Here is a 19907-nt window from a genome sequence, read left to right as displayed (position 1 = left end):
CAAATTAATGACAGCAGCTGTCATTGGGCCCGCACAATTTTGACAACTGCCGTCGCTTGGCTTGTGCATAATTTCGCTCCGGGTTTCGCTGTCCCATCGCTTCATTTCCTAGCAGTGAATATTAACACCAGTTTCAGCAACATTTCGCGTATCAAACAGACGAACATGCGAACAGAATAATGACGACAGATGTAGTGAAAATAGAACGTACAAGCCTGCCCATGCCAGTGGACGAGCTAACCAACGATGCAAGCGTTGCCAGCTGCAACAGCGTCAGTGCACCCACCGGTGTTGGTAGCGGAACCGCCACCGGAAACGTTGCCGGGACACCGAAAGAATCGGCAAAATCACAGAATCTACGGCGGAACATTGCTAAGCCAACTTTCGAAAAGGATAAGTACAGCTTCCTGAATGATCTGCAAATGTTCCACGACAAACATGGGTAAGGAAACACAGTGCTTCCGCAATGTTTACATGCTCAACACGCACTTACATGGCGTCCTGTTTTTCTTCCCCCTTAGTACACCGTACTTGAAGCTTCCTAAGATCAGTGGAAAGGATGTCGATCTTCACAAGCTCTACTCGATCGTGATCGGTCGAGGAGGCTGGATGAAGGTGAGAAATCGCATTGCAAAAAGGAATTCCGATTTACGTACTAAAACATACACACGTATGCAAATACTTCCTTCCGCAGGTGAACGCTCGCGAAGATTGGGATGAGGTCATTGAAGAACTGGACCTTCCGACGCGTTGTGTGAATAATGAGATCGCACTTAAACAAATATATATCCGTTACTTGGATCGTTACGAACGGGTAAACTTTCACGGAGAAGATAAAGATCCGATTGAGGACGACGATGACGAAAAGCGGCTTCATCGACGTTGGTCTGTTCGAATGCTACACTCCACACCGTCGGTGTACAACCATCATCAACACAATGTACCGGAAGGATTACGCTCTTCGCTCAAGCTTTCCGACGATCTGTATCGTGCATCGGAGTATGATAAGCTGATCCTTTCGCTGTTGTCTCCGTTGCCGAATGAGCAAGATTTTGCCATTAATGTATGCACGCTGATGTCCAACGAAAACAAGCACACGCTGAAGGTTGACAAGTGTCCGAGACTGGTGTACGCGTTGCTTGCCCACGCCGGAGTTTTCAATCACTTTTCGCTAAGGGACACGTTCGACGAATACTACTCGAACATACGGAAGAATTCATTGCAGCGGTTCTGGAAGGAATGTCTTTTCGAGAAACCGCAAGTGTTGGAATTGTCGCTGGAAGACTGTTTCGCGAAAATGGGCTCTGATCCTAGCGCGTTGATTGCATCTATTTATCCCGAAGAACCGGAAGATATGGACACTAAATCTGGCAACGAAAATGAAGATGAAAATGAAAACGATTTTGAGATAATGAGCGGAGGATTGAACACGGCATCGCTCCGTTCCTTTCTCAGCCTAGGAACGGGCCTCGGAACGAACGATTACATTGGGCAGCGAGTGCTGCAGATTGCTTCCATCTTTCGCAATCTAAGCTTCAACGAGGAAAATCTGCATATGCTTGGACGCAACCGTACCTTCATTCGCTTTCTTATTATGTGTGCTAACGCGCGATGGAACAATTTACACCATCTTGGGCTGGATATGCTCGGTAACATTGCGAACGAGATTGACATAAACGATCCACAGTCGGACGAAGTGACTCGATGCCTTGTGTCAACACTTTCCGAAGGTTTGGAAGGTGCAGATCGCGGTGTGATCATAAGCTGTATGGAGGTGCTTAGCAAAATTGCTCAGAAAGAATCTAATGAGGAAAATCTGAACCGTTGCCTCAACCAGAAGCTGTACGATCAGATTAGTCTGTTTCTATGTTTGAACGACATCATGCTGCTCTTGTACACATTGGAATGCATATACTCTCTCACATCGATGGGAGAAAAACCCTGCAACGCCATCATGCACATCCGTGGCGTGATCGATACGCTTGTGTCGTTGGTGACGGTGGAAGCCCAAAGCTACGGACCCGATGCGTGCATACTAATGCGTGTGGTTGAAACCATTCCGGGCAATATGGCCACGCATCATGCGCAAGGCACGTATTATCAAAATACAGTCGGTCAGGTGGGACTATCTAATCCCCCGCCAACGATGACCCAACTGACCGTTCACAAAGACGGTGGACAGTTGCAGGCTGCAGGTGCAGGTCAGCAGAATAGCAACGCACACCTCGTATATCCAACGCCTGAGGTACCAAAGCTTCCTTCACTGACGATCACCAGCAAACCAGTGCCATCTCCCCCAGTCGTACAACAGCAGCAACAACAACAAACCCAACCCCAACAACAGATGGTACAATCCGTTCCCCAAGCAGTGCCACCGAACCAAACTGCCGTTAATAATACCCAAATCGTAAGCGTCACTCGTCCACCGGCAGCCGATTCGCCGCAGATTCCCGTGAATGTAATTGCCCGTACCGATCCAGCAGTGGCTGTGCAGCACGGCACGGCATTTAATCAGCAGACGGCAGCAGTGACAAGCGTCGCTCCACAACCTCATCCAGCACCGCAACAACAAATCATTACGCCAGGAGGTGCAGTAATTCAAAGTCCTACAGCTGCACCGACATCGATCGCGGCCAAACACATCCAGCAGCAACAAGCGCAAGAAAGCGAACAGTTTGCCTATGCTTGGCTGAGAGCATCGTTTGAAGCAGCACCGGCCGTTCGAATGGAGCAGCAGGAACTGTATAAGCTGTACCTGTCCACGAATGGCAAGCTCGGACGAAAAGTGATTGTTCCGCTGTCTCACTTTCCGCGCTGTGTGCGTGCCGTGTTTGGCGGGACGGTGGGTCCAGTACAGTTAAAAATGGAACAGAATGGCGTTGAAACGATTGGGTATTATTACGAGGGTTTAAGGCTTCGCTCCAAACCACTGCCGATCGTGCATAAAGGAACAGTGCTGGTGAGTATTGTTAAAAACGGGTTAAAATTGATTTTATATTCGCATCATGCGGCACTATTTTCTAATCCAATCTTGCTACAAGAAATTATTCCGTGGGACAAAGGATTGCTGGGTTCAAAATAGATAAGGGTGTAAAAAACTTCTTGTACAATAATTCTCTTGAACTTTCCAAACGCCTCCTGAAGGACTGATGCTTCCATTAGTCATTCTTCATTGTACACAATCTTCCACCCGTGGACCCCCCATTCAATGCTAACCAATTTTCCTAAAATTCTATTTTTGCTCACTCGCTCTCTGGCATTTCGTAGACACCTGCTGTAGACTGTACTACGTCGATTGGTACTAGCACTAATAGTAGCTCCATCACGTTGACAAAAGTCGACGAACAAAATCATAATAAAATAACCACTATCAGTTGTACTACTACCATCACCACCGTTACGACACAAACTGCAACTGTCGGTCGAGAGATGACCATTTCCAACTCAGCCAACACTGCTGCAACTGCGATAGCAAAACCGTCAAGTACTGTCATAAGCAACGTTGGGACAACTGGACGTCCTACCACAGGCTCTACAGTTTCCACCGGCCCAGAATGCCGGTTGGTTGATGTCACGTCAGCACAGGGATCGCTCCGTTCCTCCTCGGTTATAGCAATGGCACCGCCAAGTAGTAATCCATCACCACCTGCACAAAAGTCGCAGCAACCACCTCAATCTGCATCCGTGCTGCATAAAGCGATACCGCTACAGGCGGTGAAATGTTCGCCACAACAAGTACAACCCAAAGCAATCATGCATTTCACCCAGGCCCAATCGGCAAAACCATTCGATCCTAATAGTGGCGGAAGTACAACGTCTGCAGCGGGCTCGGTAGGAGGATCCACGACGATCGGCAAACAAATCATAGTCACTCAAGTGGGTGGCAAAAGTGTCGTAATCAATAAGACTGCGTCCGGCGTAAGATGATGAGCCTTTCTTTCCCGTGTTGATGTAGTTTATCGCTTTCGCAAATTGTTTTGTTTCATTTTTTTTTGTTTCTCCATTCGTCAAATCGTGCGTGATTTGCTCTTTCTTTCTCTTCATTTAGTGTTATGTTTGGTGTGCTTTTTCAAGCTCTTTCTCGTACCTTTTGTTGCGTTATTTCGCTTTCATTGTTTAATGTTGCTTATTTGCCCTTACGATGCATAGCACCATCGATCGATGGTGTCGATCACGATCTAAGTGAATGCTTGCAGAAACTTACTTACCTTTGCTTTTGTCTGTCTCCTTTATTTTGTTTAATCTCGTAGCAACAACACCAGTACATACCGTCGACACCATCGTCACCTTTGCTGCAGCAAGTTCTTAGCAGCGATCAGAAGAACAACGTCATCGTGGTTAATCAGACGACGATCTCACCGCAACCCGTTGGTACGAGCCACAGCATTCCCGGACCCAGTACGCATTTGCATACCGGCACTGGCACGACGACGATCATGAACCAGTCGGGGACGATCAGTTCCACGACGACGAACCCGTCCGCGCTGATCAAGAGCCTGCTGGCGAACAAGGTAACGACAGCGGTCACCGATAGTACGCTCTCCGCTGCTACCGTTGGCTCTGCCGCCGCTGCTGTTGCTGCTGCCGCTGCTGCTCCTTACTCCAGTAGTTTGTCCACTACTACCATCACCAATTCTCCTACTACCAATTGTTTGATTGCACCGAATGTTAACGTGCATCAGGTAACAGTAACAAATAGCGTTTAACATCGTAGGACAAAACTAAGACTGCTTGAATGTGTGCGAACACATGGTAAAGTTTAATTGCTTGTACATGTTCTCCTATCGAAGACATTATCGTCTAAATGATTCAAATGAGCGAACTATGACATTTAATAATGCTTTACCACGTGTCGCTGCCAGTTTGTGTGCGCATGTTTGATATAGATTACCGTAAGAGAGTGTTTTGCTTGCGTTGAAATTACTTAAGCATAATGTAACGAGTTTAAAAAGCAAGCATGTTTAATTTGCAACTAACAGAACAGTGTTCCAAATTAATTTAAATATTGTCGTTCAATTATGCAACTTCGTGGCAATAATCCGTTACAAATTTCTCTTATTATTTGATTGATAGTTTTGTGCGAGTGTGATTGCGAATGTGCGTTTGCTGTACACAATGTTAATAATGAGTTGATTCTGTGCAGGACTGATTGAAACTTGATGGAATATTTAATGTAACACTTTTTTCACACTTGCTTCAACATTGTACAGGTCGCGCAAAGGCAGCAAATGCAGAAACAGAAGCAAATGATCGAGCAAAAGCTTCACCCCAACAGCTCCATCAATCCATCGGTTGTCGTAACGTCGAACAACCCGAACAATCTAACCAATATCAAGGTGGGCAATTCGACCATATCCATCAAACCGGGCACACTGCCCACCAACACGGTCATAACAGCGACGAACCCGCATGAAACATCGTTTAACGCGCCCCCTCCGCTGGCACCGCTTAGTCAACCGGGTCTTCAGCAGGGTACGATCATCAAAACGATCGCTGCCCCTCACGATCCGAATCAGCATCACACGGGTACTCCGGGCAAACTGTTACCCAACAAGGTACTTTCGGAGCTGCTGGAGAAGAAACCGGGTGAAATGATTATCGCCGGTGAGACGACGATTAAGCGAAAATTCGAACTTACCGATGCATCGATGGAACCCCCCATGAAACGACTGGAAGGTGGAACAAAGACGGCTGATCTGTACGCCGAGTTGGCCGGCTCGATAACGGAGGGCGAGGATGTGGAAGATGCCGATATGAAAGCTGCACAAGATGCTGAACAGCATGCTACTAAGGCGAAGCTGCAGCAAATCACGCACCACCAGCAGCAACAACAACAGCAGCAGCAGCAGCATCAACAACAACAGCAGCAGCAACAGCAACAAATGATAACAATGCCCGTGTCGATGCAGCGGCAAATAATTGTCACACCAAACAGCGCCCAGCCAATGATCATTTCGACGCCGGCAGCAAATGTCACTAACAATCCAACGCCGCAGCAATTAACATCGCAAACGACGGCCACCATTAAAACGGAGAGTGGGTTCCAAACGGTGCCGATCATACTGCAGCACAACGCGATCGGCGGCGGTACATTGCAGCTGCAAAAGGCAACGGCACCGGGCGGTGCGATTATGCAACCTTCGGTGCTGGCGACGCAACATCAGCAACCGACACAATACATCCTTGCCACCAACCCACAGGGCCAAACGTATGTGGTGGCACAGCAGCCCCAACCGCAGCCGCAACTGCAACAAACGGTGCTGCTCGCGCAAGGGCAGCAGCACGGCGGTAGCGGACAGAAAACGATTATCATCGTGCAGCAGCAGCAACCACCATCCGCAACGTCCATGCCACAGATGACCATGCAGGGAACGATGGCCCCGAATCAGGGGCAAGCGCAAAAGATTTTCCTCAACCAACAGGGTCAACAGATTCTCATGACGCAGCTACCTCGGCAGATGATCGTCAGTCACGGTGGGCCGACCGTTCCAGGCGGCGCTACGATCATCACGTCCAGCGCACCGTCAGTCATGCCGGGCAGTGGCACCACAATGATCGCCACACCCGGTGGCAGTGGTGGAACGATTATCGAAAAGAAACCGATCTACATCACCACGAACGCACAGGGCAATCAGACAATCAGTTTCGAGGGACCACCGCAGCAGCTGCAAATGCAGACGATGCAGCCGGGCAGTGCCGGCAGTACGTTCCAGATCAAACCGTACGGCAATGTGGGAGGAGGAGTACACGGACAGCATCAGCAGCAGCAACAGCAGCAGCAGCACATTATTCAGCAAGCGAACCTTTCGGCGGGTGGATCAGTCGGTCAACCAACGATTCAATTCATCCAGCATCAAGGTGCAACATTGATGCAGGCACAAGGCCAACTACCAGCGACAACGCAAAGTATGCAACCCGCGCCGCAAATCGTTTTCCACGGCGGCGGTGGTACGGGTGGACCACAGATCATACAGCAGCAAATTATTCAGTCCGCAACTGCTCCTCAACCGGGTCAGCATATCGTCCAAAAGGTAATGCATCAGCAACCACAGCCACAACAGCAACATCTGTTACATGCAGCTATAAAGCAGAATCCTTCACAAATAATAACAGTGCAACAGCAGAAGCAACCGATAACAACAACCATTTCTACGCAACAATCCCAGCAGACCCAACAGTTGCCGCCAAGCTTATCGATTCAGCGCCAAGCAGGACCATCGTCACAGTCGATCATTACTACCAAACCCGTGCCCGTGCCAAATGTCAACCCGCCGGTGGTACAGGCTTCAACGTCTGCCCCAACTCCGGGTTTACCGGGAGGTAAGCCACAGCAAATCATTCAGGTCGTGCAGCAAAAGCTAGCAACAGCACCCGGCGGCAATCAGACTCAAGGTGTTGTAGCTGGTGTAGCTGGTCCACAGCATATTCGACAACCGGGACCAACCGGATCCTCGGTTGTTTCCCATGGTGGTACGGCGTTGGCACAAACGTCCGTCACGCATACGATCGTGACAAGCCAATCGGGAGCGGCATCACACACCTTGCCGATGCAATCGATTTCTGCCCAACCCAGTGCTAGCGGGAATGTTCCAACGGCAACCATTACTAGCGCGGCAGCTAGTCATCAGGCTGCATTGGCACAAGCAGCTTCTGCTGCAAACGTTGCACCATCGCCACCGGTTCCAGCCGCAACGGTACCGTCAACATCTGCACCGATCACCAACACGATCACTATTCCGATGTCCGTTGCGACGGGCAGCGGTACCACCAGTACCTCCATCCAAATGATTCCGGCAATGGATCCGCAAAAGATCGTGGAGGAGGACGTCGATCCGAGCTGGCCGTGGGTATGCGATTGGCGCGGGTGTCCCAGGAAGAAGTTCCAATCCGCTACGGAGGTGTTCCGGCATGCCTGCACCGTCCACTGTCCCGATACGGTCGACGTGAGCGCGGACATTTACTGCCAGTGGGGACTTGGGCCAAATCTTTGCGACAATTTGCCCCGCAAGCGATTCTCGCTCATGACGCACATTCTCGATCGACATTGTACGGTGGACGTAAGTAGTTGTGACTTGTTGTGATGGGTGTGTTTATTTGAAATGCGTTTCTTTTTCTTTCTAGTCATTCAAGGCGGCCGTCCAAAGGCGACTTGCCGGTGGACCACAGCAACCCGTCCAACCGTATCCGGTGACTCTGGTGCGCCAATCGGGACCGGGCAATGGTTGCGTGGCGGTTGCTACCAGTGCAGCGGCTGGTGGTTCGGGTGAACGAGGATCGCCAACGCCAGCATCCTGTACCAAGGTCGATACAGGCAGTACGGAGGGTGGCGCAAACGGGAACTCAAACGGACCGGGCCAACTGTCCGCAGCTGGACCGGCTGCGATGCATGCAATTAAACGTTATTCTATGGAATATGTTAATTCTAAAGAATTCCAGGTAAAGTATTGTACTGTACATCGTGCAGGGTTAAACAATTGTATGCGCATGTTTCGTTAACACCATCGCTATATCCGCAGGACGAAATGGAAGGTCCTGTAACGAAAAGTATTCGCCTTACATCCGCCCTCATCTTACGGAATCTGGTTGTTTACACAAATTCGGCTAAAAGGTAAGATTAAGCCAACACCTGTATTACAGAGAGGAACATGCATTAATCACCCTCTTCTTCATTCATTCCCTTGCTGGCCGTCCATTTACAGAAGCCTGCGCATGTACGAGGCACACCTGGCCGGTGTGGCGCTTAGCAACGTCGAATCGAGCCGTACGGTAGCGCAGCTTTTGTTCGAAATGAATGACACAGGGCCAAATTACTAAAGCATTCGACGCGCCTCCGATGCATTGTTTTACGGTTACATATGCATTTTGTTTTATTTTTAATCCGTGCTACTTGCGCACGACAACACAAGAACGCCTTATTAACACATTTTTGTCCTTTCACACTGAATTGTGGTTGTATTTTTACCTCTTAGCTGCACACTTTCAAGATACGAAGAGCCGGGTAGGGTAGTATATGGAGTCAAAGAGAAATAAAAACAAAAAATGGTTGACAAATGATTGAAAGCTACAGGATGTGCTAATTTATTTCCCATTCATTTCTAAGAAATTGTGACCTCTTCACCGATCGACAGCCAGAAAACGCGGTGTAATGGTCCTCCTCTTTTTTGTTTCCAATTTTATTTTTATAGCTTGTTTTCTTTCCCGTCCACTGGCACCTTTTGATATCGATACGCCGACGATACATGTTTCGTTTGGTTTATCGTATCCGCTATCATTTTTTTATAATCAACGGTCTTCAATTGGTCCCGCAGCGTTTGAATGACAGAACTTTCATTAATTGAAATTGTACCTGTGTCGATTCGATGAACACCGATCGATTGTGTACAATGGACGTTTACTACAGGGAGCAATTTTTGTAATTGAAACCACCCCCCGTTGCAGTTTCGTAACATAGTAACCATTGATGGAATGTTACACCTAGCCCCCCACCGTGAACAGCGTAACCTAAACGAAGGATAATTTCTTTCCACGCCTGCTAGAATAATGCTTGTTATCAGCCTACTACTCATTGTAGGATAAAAACCAAATCGAACATTTAATATTGGCACTCTAATCTACAGCCTTTATTATTGCCGGGATGTCGGTACGTTTGCAAACAGAGATGGCGTGGCGTCTCGGAACTCGCCTTTCAAATCACTGGAGAGGAATGTTTAAGCGATGTGGGGGGGGAGGCGAAAAAGGATAACCAAAGCTACATACTAACACGATCGGACATTTTAGTGTTACTCCTCTGCTGGTTGCTTTTTTGTTTTGTTTTACAAGCGGCTCGGTGGCTTGCACGTCGGAGTCCATTCCCAGTCGAACCAGTTGATGCAGGTACGGGTGGCACCGTTGAACATACCCTCGGTCGGGCAGCGGCGAGCGGTTGCGGGCGTGTTGGCAGTCACGCACTCCCAGTAGGCGGTAGGGTCCCAGTTGTTACGGTACAGACGGTTAGTCACTTCCTCGGCATTGCAGAGTGGCTGCCCATCGGTGTCGTCACGGACGCACCCATTCTGACCGTAGGCCAGAGCAACTAACAGTGCCACAACGGCGAGAAACAAAACGGCTAAACAGGTGTATGAGGAAGAGATACGAACATCTTTAATCATCCTGCACGCTGGCACTCCGTCAGCAGTGAATTATTGCATACCCTTCATGGTGTTGAAAACTTTCGACGGTGCTTCTTGTTACGGAGGGCAAACGTTCGACCTGTAGATAGTGCTGCTAGGAATGGACCAAAGTACGATACTGAGGAGTAGCACCTGTCTGGGCACAGTTATATATTGCAGCACCCAGATACTCCCGTCAGCTCGTACCAGCATTACCACCCGGCGAATGTCGAAAACATCTCAAAAAATAAAATAACGAAATGTAAATAAAAAACTTTCGGAACATCTCGATAAGATAGCCAACGCCACCATGAAACAGATAAGATCAGACGCATAGTATCAGAATAATGATAGTAGTCTGCGCGACAGTCAGACACGGGTAGGTTAGTTACCGATCTGCTACTTCCATCGTCAGCAATCTTTGCCACGAGAAAGTTCGTGCCCTGCCGATAAGCTAGTATCGTTTTCCCTTTAAGTTTTGTTCTTCAGCGCACTGACCTTCATCTGCCAGGTTTGAAGCTGTCGGAACCGATCTTGTCTTTGATGGGAACACGCCGGAAATGCTGTTCCACCGTATCGCATGGCATCGCTGTTGCGTCGATAACCGTCGGTGAAATTTACATGCCGGTGGGATGTTATTTTTGCACCGTGACGAACTCTGGTAGCAAAATGGTAGAACACATGCTTGTTTAGCGAAAGAGCGCTTGATACGAGCGGAAATTCTTAAGACAGTGACGTAAGGCTTTGCCTGGTAGCAATTACATGCTCGAGACAATTACGGGAAGTATTGCGGGAAGTTGCAATGTTCAATGACACTTTTGGCTACTGCTGAGGAAACCAGAGCCCCAAACTAATGTCCAAATCCTCAAGCTTTCAAATCCGCCAGTCCCGCAGTCGTCGGAAATGTATCTTTGCGTTCTCATAACTTTTTCGCTGCACACTAGATCGAGCTTTTCATCTTCCAACTTCTGGAAGAACAAATCGAGTGTTTGAATTGTGTGACTCTATTCTACAGCCTCTTTTATTGCCTTGATGTTGGGACGGTATCCGTAGTGTTTAAACGGAGTGGAGAGGAAATAAAAGGATACCCAACTCTACATACTAACTCGGCATTTTTCGGTGTTACGCCATCTGCGGCGACCTAGACGCGGCTCGGTGGCTTGCACGTGGGTGTCCATTCCCAGTCGAACCAGTTGATGCAGGTACGGGTGGCGCTGTTGAACATACCCTCGGTCGGGCAGCGGCGCGCAGTTGCCGGCACGTTGGCAGTCACGCACTCCCAGTAGGCGGTAGGGTCCCAGTTGTTACGGTACAGACGGTTAGTCACTTCCTGGGCATTGCAGAGTGGCTGTCCATCGGTGTCGTCTCGGACACAACCCGTGACCTGACCGTAGGCCAGAGCAACGAACAGCGCGATCACGGCAAGGAACAGAACGGCTGAAGAAGTGAGGTATAAAATGAGCAAGATTATCTTAAATCTTGTGATAAAGAACTAAGATGAAAGAGCTGCACTGCATACCCTTCATGTTGATGATGAAGTTCAGCGGTACTGGTACTTCTTATTACGAAGGAAAGCTGTCTACTTGTTAATAGTGCTTCTAGGAATGAACCAAGGAACGATACTGAGCAGTAGTGCAAAGCCGAAACAATTTATATACTGCAGGACACAGATCCTATCACTAGTGCCGAGCGGATTCCTATGTGGTGAGTGTGGAAAAAAGAACTTTACAAAACTAGTACGGAATACGTAACTTAATTTCGCGATAAGATAGCCTCCAAACCAAGTCGATCCCGATATCGGGCCAGAAAACAAGAAGATAGTGCTATGATGAGCGCCACCCAAGAAGGTTAGTTTTCGAACTCTTTTTGGCGATGAGTTAGTACCAGTTGTCCTTTGTTCAAGCCTTCAGCACTTTGACCTTCTCCAGGTATACATTTGATCAATTTGCTAGTGTAAAACCTCGTTAAAGAACTATTATTTCCAATCGCACCCGTTGTCAGTATACTGAAGATGCAAGTATACGGATCACCAATCATTGGCGAGTTATTAGACCGTACAACGTAAGATCGTAGTACTTGTGGTGCCGCTGGCTGGATTAAGAACATTCCGAGAATGTTGGTCGGTAGTTCGGTTCAATACCTACGATTATTGAGCGAGTTATATCAGTGCCACGTGGTCTGAGAAGAAGATGACCACAATCAAAAGGCAAGAATAAGCAGAGAATGGTTGTCCATCTAGGGAGTTGTTTGCTGTTGTGATCTTATGGGGTATCTGAAACGATCTTCTTGGTTTCTTGGAATCGAATGCGTTTAGTTTTCTCGTATATCCCAGTTCAGATCCATGTATTGCCGATAAATGTCAGGAGATCTTCGCTCACAGCTTCGCCACCACGGACACGGATACTATGTTACTAATACGGTTACGGTTACGGATACTATGTAAGGTATACAGTTAAGGTTAAAATTTCCAGAGCTAAAAGTAAGTCCTACTCTTTGCTGCATGGCGTAATCCTGTTTAGGGTGTAATAGTGTCAAAAATAAAGAGGACAATATCCGAATTTCTATCGACGTTTTGAGGCAATGACGATGACTGTAACCTCGGAGATCTTGGTCTAACATTCAGGCTTCTCTTGAAGTCTTGTGTAGATCGGTGTCGCTACCACCCAACTATCACACCATCGTCCCGGCGACACGATTATGCTCAAACCATCCTTTGTTCTAAACGATTAATACACGCACAATATGCTTTAGGACAGAATAATTTTATTTTTACACAATAAATATTTCATTTGTTGCTAAATATTAAATATATTACACAATAGTTTCGCTTGCGCGTTTGTTTTGTTAAGAACGCGAACAGTATTAGCCTGATCGTGAGCTCTGTTTATTGCAAACAGGCTTCTCTTATATTGTTACCACCATTTGCAATACTTTTCTGTTCTGTTGTAGCACATGTACAGTTTCTCTAGTAGAAAGCCCAGCACAAATTTTATTGTGCATCTTTAATAGTTTTTGGTGTTTCGTTGCGATGCAATAAACTATAGTTTGCTAGCTAAACAACTGTTTCGCTCTGTTCTAAAAAGCTTCTTCCTACCGCATGAAAGCGTGTGAACTTACACTGTTACGTGTACTACAGTGCTTAGTGAAATAGCTGCACCCTGTTCTCACTTTTCTCCCAAGCAAATCAAACATGCCTACGCTTTGTGCTTTGCTTGAGCTTGAGGGAGTTTCCCATTTTATCACACTGTGTGGCTGTATCAACCTGTCCATCACTCCATCACTTGTTGTACGGAACAAAATTGCAAACGCCATAAACTTAACAGGTATTAACAAAACAAAACTATACAATAAAACAAAATAAAAGCTCTCACATATAAAAACCACCCTTCGTGGGGGGTATTATTTGGCAAAACTATCTCCAACCCCTTGGTGATAGCTTATCGCTTTTGAGCAAAAAAAAAATCAACAACACCATACAACGCATTCCTTCCTGTTATCGCATCGGATGGGAAAGAGGAAATCTTGTCCATCGCAAGATAGCTAATACTTCCCATTCTTTTGTTCCCTCCCTATCACTCCCATCCAGCGACATTGGCTGCGCAGTGTGGAATATGTTGTAATGGGTTGTGTTGGGTTTTTTTTTCTTCATTCCCTGACACTGTCTTTCATAGTCAATTCCGCAATTTACAACCGTTCACAGAACGTGTAGAGCAGATTACGATCGTGAAAGTGATACACGTTATTGATGTGCCGCAGGACGCGTCCATCAATCAGTCGGCGAGCATAGTGTGTTGCATCCGTTCGATCCTTAGCCAGACCCACCTCCAACAGCCAATCGACAAAAACACTACCATAGAATACTCGTCGATATACTTTGATGCGCCAGCTAAAAACAGAGCGAAAATGTGAATTATTAATATGGTAATGATATCAGCTAGCCCCGCAAAACAAACGTACCGTATGTCCTTGGCAATCGCTTTCCGACAGATTTCCAAATGGTGCGTTGTGAACTGGTCGCAAATGTGCCGTGTTTCCGTGCTAAGTTCGGCCCAGATCGGTAACTGTAGCAGATTCGCTCCGTACCAAACCTTGCGCCAGAACTTCATCATCGGCAACAGCAATTCCCCGGTGTCGGTTATAAACACAGCTAGCACGATAATACTCTGCCCGAAGTTTAGGAACGCATCGAGAAACGTTAGCTCGACGTAAATGCCGGACATACCCTCCATTATGAGCGTCCACACGGACAGCGACAGACCGACAAACATTGAGCACAGTAGCAGGATCAGTAGCACCATGTGCCGTAGTATCTGTTGCTGATCACCGGTCTTATCGTACTCGACTGGTTCCAAACCATCGCTGGCCTGTTCCCGGTAGCGATCGATCAACGATTGGCACTGCTGCTTACCAGCCGCCGGACAGTTAAACTGTGCCGAACACATTCCATTCGATTCGAGCGTTGGCGAACCGGGATCATTTACATCGTTGTTAATACTGGCGCCGATTGCGAGATCTTCGATGTCCACCACGGTGCGAATCGTACCGGACGAACTACTGCAACAGGCTCCACCTTTCCCATCGCTGCATCCACCGCTTCCAACTGGCGCCGTCTCACATCTGGTGGCTGCCGCCGGGAGGATTTCATCGTCACTCGACGTCACCGAATGGCGTCTTCGCTGGTGGATGGTAGAATTTCCAACACCCGTCAGCAGATTCACCACGGAGCTAGTCGTCACGGGGCTAGTGTCTGTGTCTGGTGACGACACTTCCCGGGACAGCGTCAGGTATCGTTCGTGCCGTTTCTTAAAACGCTGATGCAATATCAAACAGCCTACCGTCACTATGAAGCACATTACCAACAGAAACACGGCAATGGCTGCCTGGGCATTGCCATACTGAAAGCTTGGATTCCGCTTTTCCGTCGGAAGAATATTTTTGGTGTCCAAAAAGAGAAGCAACGACACTATTATGGTCGGTAGACCCCAAGCGGCGGCAATCTGCAAATGATTATGAATTAATCCATTTCCGTGACGTAATGTCCGCGGTATCGCGGCGAGTAAACTCACAAAGACTGGCCACAGTTTCAGCACAAAGCAAAGGCTTCGACACTGGAGGAACAGTATCGTAATCGCAAGGAAAGCCGTCCACAGCCGACTGCTGTAACAGCCGATGGTGAAGAAGTAAAACTGTAGATACATCTTCCAGCGGCTGTTTTGTTCCAGCGTTGACCACAGTATGACGCCCACGTTGCAGATGAGCTGCGACACGAGCAAGCAGCACGTGATGCGATGTGGCATCCGTTTTACCTTGCGGGTAAGCGCGAACAGCAGCAACGTCCATACACCGGCAATGATAGCCACGATGCTGATATCGAACGAAAACTTGTCCAGCTCATTGAGATAGTCGGCCGGCGTGAGATTGGTGATCGTGATCATTTTAGCTGAGATGAACATCAGCGGTGCACTGATAAATGTTGATGCAACCATGCTGCTTGCGATCTGGAAAGGAAAGCGGGCGACAATTAAGCACACACGGGAAGTGGCAAACAAAAGGTCAAGCTTTCCACCTACCAAATCCACATCGCGATTGTACTGTGAAGCAATCACGAAGACGCCCGGTGCAGCGGGAAATGTACCGTACAGGAACCCGAACGTACTGAGGTCCGTCGTTTCGCTAAAGTTGGCCCCGGCATTCATGATGTTTACCGTTTGGCGTGTAATGAGCGGAAACACGAGCAGCTTCACGAGGATCAGTATCCCGGGCAGGATCAATCCCGGACCCTGGAGCGTCGAAGCCTTACCGACCATGCGCAATCCCAGCAGAAATAGCGCGGTGGCTGAGAAAGAGTTACCCAGCGAGCGCAAAACGCTCGACAGGTAAACCGGCAAACCGTTGGGAAATATTTGACCACCGATCACACCCAGCAGTGTCATGAGCAGGATCGGGTTGAAGAAAATCGATTCGACCGTCTTGATCACGACGAGCGCTTTTCCTTTGAGAATTTTTCGTCGATTTTGGGCGGCTAATTCGGGGCACGTTGTTGGCGGGGCAGGATTCGTCTCTGCGTTCGTTGACGTCTGTAATCATAAAATGTGGTTTTACTATTCCGACTTCCAAACAATGTGCATCGTTTATCGATTTTAAGGGAAAAAATAATAAAACAATTCAGAAGTGAACAAAGTGCTCCGTATGCCATTGTGTGATAATTTCATTGTCACCTTCCGTTCTACATTTACAGCAGCTCGGTACTGCAATCGTTTCGCTGATACGGGAGCAAACATTATTTGCATAGTGTCAGCAACGAAAAAAACGGCAATTTTGCCCATGAATGGCACAATGGAATCGTTCGATGTGAATGGTTTTAGAATTTTCCCGAAACGTTTGCCGCCCCCTGCCGTTACTTACACTATTTTCTGCATTTTTGTCCTTGATTTTGGAGATCTCCATCAGTACGTACCCGATGGGGTTGAGGATGGCGAGCGAGATTGGAGCCAGGAGGTAGATGTATGACGCATACTCGGGATGAATTTTTGAGTACAGCGCCGACACTGTAATGAGAGTTGCAACAGACGAGATTGTAACACATAAATTTGTAGTAAATGAAGCGCTAATTTCCTTACCAATTGGATATCCGATGGCAAAATCATTGCTCTGGGTGCAGAAGATCGCCAACAGTCCTGCCCGGCCATAGTTGACGGGTCGTGCTACCAGTAGCGAAATGATCGCCACCGACAGAAACACGATCGTCTTTGCGATCAGTATCGAGAGCAAAAAGTTCCAGTTGACCGTACTCCAGTTCAGTTCAGCCAAGGAGAGGAAAATGACCGATGGAAGCGCGAACGTCCCAACGAACGTGTTGAGACCTTTCGCTTCAAAGTTGCTGATGATATTCAAACGTCCCGCGAGATATCTGTGAAGAAATATTATAGAGAACATATAAATTAATACCTAACGCTAACAAACAAAAGAAAGGTTCTTTGTAAGGGCGGTAACAGAGATACAGTTTAACTTAAAAAAAGGTCACTTTAATGCGTTTTAACTGCCGATCTTTCCTCCCCGCGGGCACTAATCATCACAGAGCACCTTATGAATCATGCACAATCATGAACAATCTACTTCATTGCCATCAACGGGGCCATCTGTTTGTGTGTCTTTGGGGCGCGCTTCCTTCAAAACAACGGTATCCAAGCGAACCAAGGGCGGGCGACACACGGAACTCGGAAACGAAACGGAACCCGGCGTCGTGTTGACAGGGTAAATTGATTGCCCTAATTGAAACCGCATGTCCTCGGGGTTTTTGGTACGGCGAATCAGAGTGTCCGTCGGTGCGCTCGGTGCGTTGCGCTGAGTCAACGCTAAGAAGCTTAGCGGGCTCGGAAGGATCCATCCTACTCCGGCAGGGGCAGCAGCAGTCAAGGCTTTGGACTGTCCTGCACCGGACTGGGTCGATGATTGGTGAAGGTATATAACCTTGGACACGAAACACGTCTAAAATATGGGGCTTTCGGGTTGTTCGGTTGGAATTCCCATTTCACTACTAGGTTCTGGAAGTGGCTCGCTGGGTTTTTCGGGAGATATACAACCTCTTTAACTATAGATGCCGATCGACAAGTTATTTAGTGGCACAAAGAACTGTATTACTGACAAATTCAAATGATGCCTTTATTTATTTGCTTAGTACCAACGGACGCACTAGCAAACCAGCTGAACAACAAACCTCAATGAACCTTGAGAAGATGCAAATTTGTATGCTAATGTGGCAACACGATCGTACAAAAATTAAACCAACAAACTTTAGAGAAAGTATCGTCATCAATAAAGTTATTCCATTTGTTTTTGCAGCGACCCTAAGGCACTGCACCGCACGTAGCTCATAAACTGGCACACTTAATGTGCACACCAACTAGCTAGCATTCAGATTCAATTTTTGCATTCAGCTTTTATTTCGCAACGATCGGAAATGGTTCTCGTACCATTCGCAACAACCTTCCAGATACTTCGGCAGCGTTTCTGGGGAAGCTTTTCGCTGCCTAAAATCGGCGGTAATTAAAGGGTGTTTTGAATGAAAATGGTTATTTGCTGACATTCGCTCCAATGTACTGGGGAGCAAAAACATTTAACTTCATGATGCCGTCGTCATAGTGCACCCTGCGTATGTGTGTGCACTTGAAACTGCAAAGATCAACAATAATGTTCCCATGTGTAGCTTGTTGTACATTAAACTACGGTGACAAACAGTTCTTATCGACGTGGGTTGTCGTTTCCGCTCGATGCTTTTCATCCCACAGGCAGTAGAGTGAGATGATGAAAATCCCCCCGGACCATTTTATCGCACTGGACCGTAATGTCACCGTCACGCAGGGTTAGGGAAATATTTTCCACGGGATTTGCGTGCAGGAATGCAACCGGGAGAAAGGGAGAAAGGAGGAGTATGAAACTATGTGCAAGCCCCAAATCCCACCCGCCATACATTGCTACTTCCTTTGTGATGGGTTGAATTTTCATCATCTGTGCTTCATTCTTTGCCTATACCGCCTATAGAAAATCGACATTCCTGGAGCCACGTTGACGCGAAGCACAAGGGAAAATCGATCCTTTTCATTTCGCCCGAGTCCCTACTATGTACTCACCCACAAATGATGATGGCAAAACACTGTATGAGCGCTGGGTATAGATTGTCCATCGAGATCGTAGGCGTACCGTCGTCGTCGGTGTCGTCCTGCGGGTTAATGAAGCCACCGCCCGTGCTGTCGTTGCGAAAGGGCACCTGGTCAAGTAGCGCTGGCAATCCAACGAGGGTGGCGATCGGTGAGTGGTGTAGTGCACTACCACCGCTACCGTTACCCACTGTCGTGAGTGTGGCATTAAGGTGTCGCATTGCTTGTGCCATCGTTGCCAACAGGCTGACGTTACTGCTGTCCGGCGAATAGTGTTGGTACATCGTGCTTGGGGGTTATGTTACACCGGCGACGCCAAAGGAGCCAACTGACGGGACCGGGATGAACAGGACTACCGGGAGCAAGGGTGATGTTGTTTAATTTTCCTGTTATACGTCGGCTGCTGTCGTCAGACGGGCATCGCGTATTGCTTGAGTTACACCCAAAAACAAGCACCGAAAATCGTGAGCGTTCGTTCCACACGTCCTCAGGGGTAGTAGCACATTATTTCTTTCTATCGTCTTTTGTCACACATAGTGTTTATTCTGCAAAACAACACAAGCGGCGGGATGACTGTTTGTGTCGTTGCGTGCAGATAATTCCAGGTTATGCTCACGTTGAGACGCCACACGCACAGTCTACAACAACGTGCATTGTGTCACCGTACACTACCTCGTTATGCTTCACATTCACTGTAGAGAAGAAAGAGAAACGATTTAGCCACTATCACAATAACACAGAATTGAAATGTACTTGATTTTTTAAAAGCAATCTCTCTACACAGTTTAATATTTGGGATCGGAAGTACCCCTTAAAGCTAGGTCCTGAGTTACTAAGCTCACGCGCCTGGAGAGTATATGTCACAGCCTACTACTATGCTGCATGGAATCTGTTCTACTACTGTTTGGTTATGCGTGCCAATATTTATCTTCCGCTGTGCTGTGCGCAAGCTACCGCGAGCACATTATGTATTTCGAAAGTTCCAGTCCATGGCTCTTACAAGCGTCACAAAGAAGCCTGGAAGATCGGCGTGCCGTATAGCTTTCATTGAATTAAATAATAAACACTACACACTATCAAACATACTTGAAACTTGACGAAC

General features: G+C 47.6%; 4 protein-coding genes across 5 annotated transcripts; 1 reads left to right on the top strand and 3 right to left on the bottom strand.

Moving 5' to 3' along the window:
- The first annotated feature begins 179 nt into the window (after nucleotides 1–179).
- Nucleotides 180–9069, top strand: LOC128300297 (AT-rich interactive domain-containing protein 2). Its single transcript, XM_053036313.1, has 9 exons — nucleotides 180–442; nucleotides 522–615; nucleotides 695–2959; nucleotides 3268–3918; nucleotides 4251–4682; nucleotides 5211–8057; nucleotides 8122–8436; nucleotides 8517–8608; nucleotides 8700–9069. Exons 1-9 carry the CDS (start codon nucleotides 180–182, stop codon nucleotides 8812–8814), a joined length of 7074 nt encoding a protein of 2357 aa, XP_052892273.1. The 3' UTR covers nucleotides 8815–9069.
- Nucleotides 9070–9812: 743 nt separating this feature from the next.
- On the bottom strand, nucleotides 9813–10196 carry LOC128302921 (uncharacterized). Its single transcript, XM_053039771.1, has 2 exons — nucleotides 10190–10196; nucleotides 9813–10105 (listed from the first exon to the last, which is right to left on the bottom strand). Exons 1-2 carry the CDS (start codon nucleotides 10194–10196, stop codon nucleotides 9813–9815), a joined length of 300 nt encoding a protein of 99 aa, XP_052895731.1.
- Nucleotides 10197–11289: 1093 nt separating this feature from the next.
- On the bottom strand, nucleotides 11290–11674 carry LOC128302920 (uncharacterized). The gene is made up of 2 exons (XM_053039770.1): nucleotides 11668–11674; nucleotides 11290–11585 (listed from the first exon to the last, which is right to left on the bottom strand). The coding sequence occupies exons 1-2, from the start codon at nucleotides 11672–11674 to the stop codon at nucleotides 11290–11292; spliced, it is 303 nt and encodes a 100-aa protein (XP_052895730.1).
- A 1230-nt stretch (nucleotides 11675–12904) lies between these two features.
- LOC128301015 (integral membrane protein GPR155) lies at nucleotides 12905–19286 on the bottom strand. 2 transcript variants are annotated; one of them, XM_053037307.1, is made up of 7 exons: nucleotides 18779–19286; nucleotides 16769–17058; nucleotides 16550–16696; nucleotides 15719–16209; nucleotides 15215–15646; nucleotides 14106–15145; nucleotides 12905–14034 (listed from the first exon to the last, which is right to left on the bottom strand). In XM_053037307.1, the coding sequence occupies exons 1-7, from the start codon at nucleotides 19087–19089 to the stop codon at nucleotides 13833–13835; spliced, it is 2913 nt and encodes a 970-aa protein (XP_052893267.1). In that variant the 5' UTR covers nucleotides 19090–19286; the 3' UTR covers nucleotides 12905–13832. The 2 variants fall into 2 exon arrangements, with proteins under 2 accessions (XP_052893267.1, XP_052893266.1); XM_053037306.1 differs by having other exon boundaries at nucleotides 15719–16225; nucleotides 16554–16696.
- Between the last annotated feature and the right edge of the window lie 621 nt (nucleotides 19287–19907).

The sequence above is a fragment of the Anopheles moucheti genome, chromosome 3 (genome assembly GCF_943734755.1).
Source record: "Anopheles moucheti chromosome 3, idAnoMoucSN_F20_07, whole genome shotgun sequence".
Lineage (NCBI taxonomy): Eukaryota > Metazoa > Arthropoda > Insecta > Diptera > Culicidae > Anopheles > Anopheles moucheti.
Note: the sequence above shows the minus strand (reverse complement) of the source record. Positions and strands in the feature narration are given on the sequence as shown.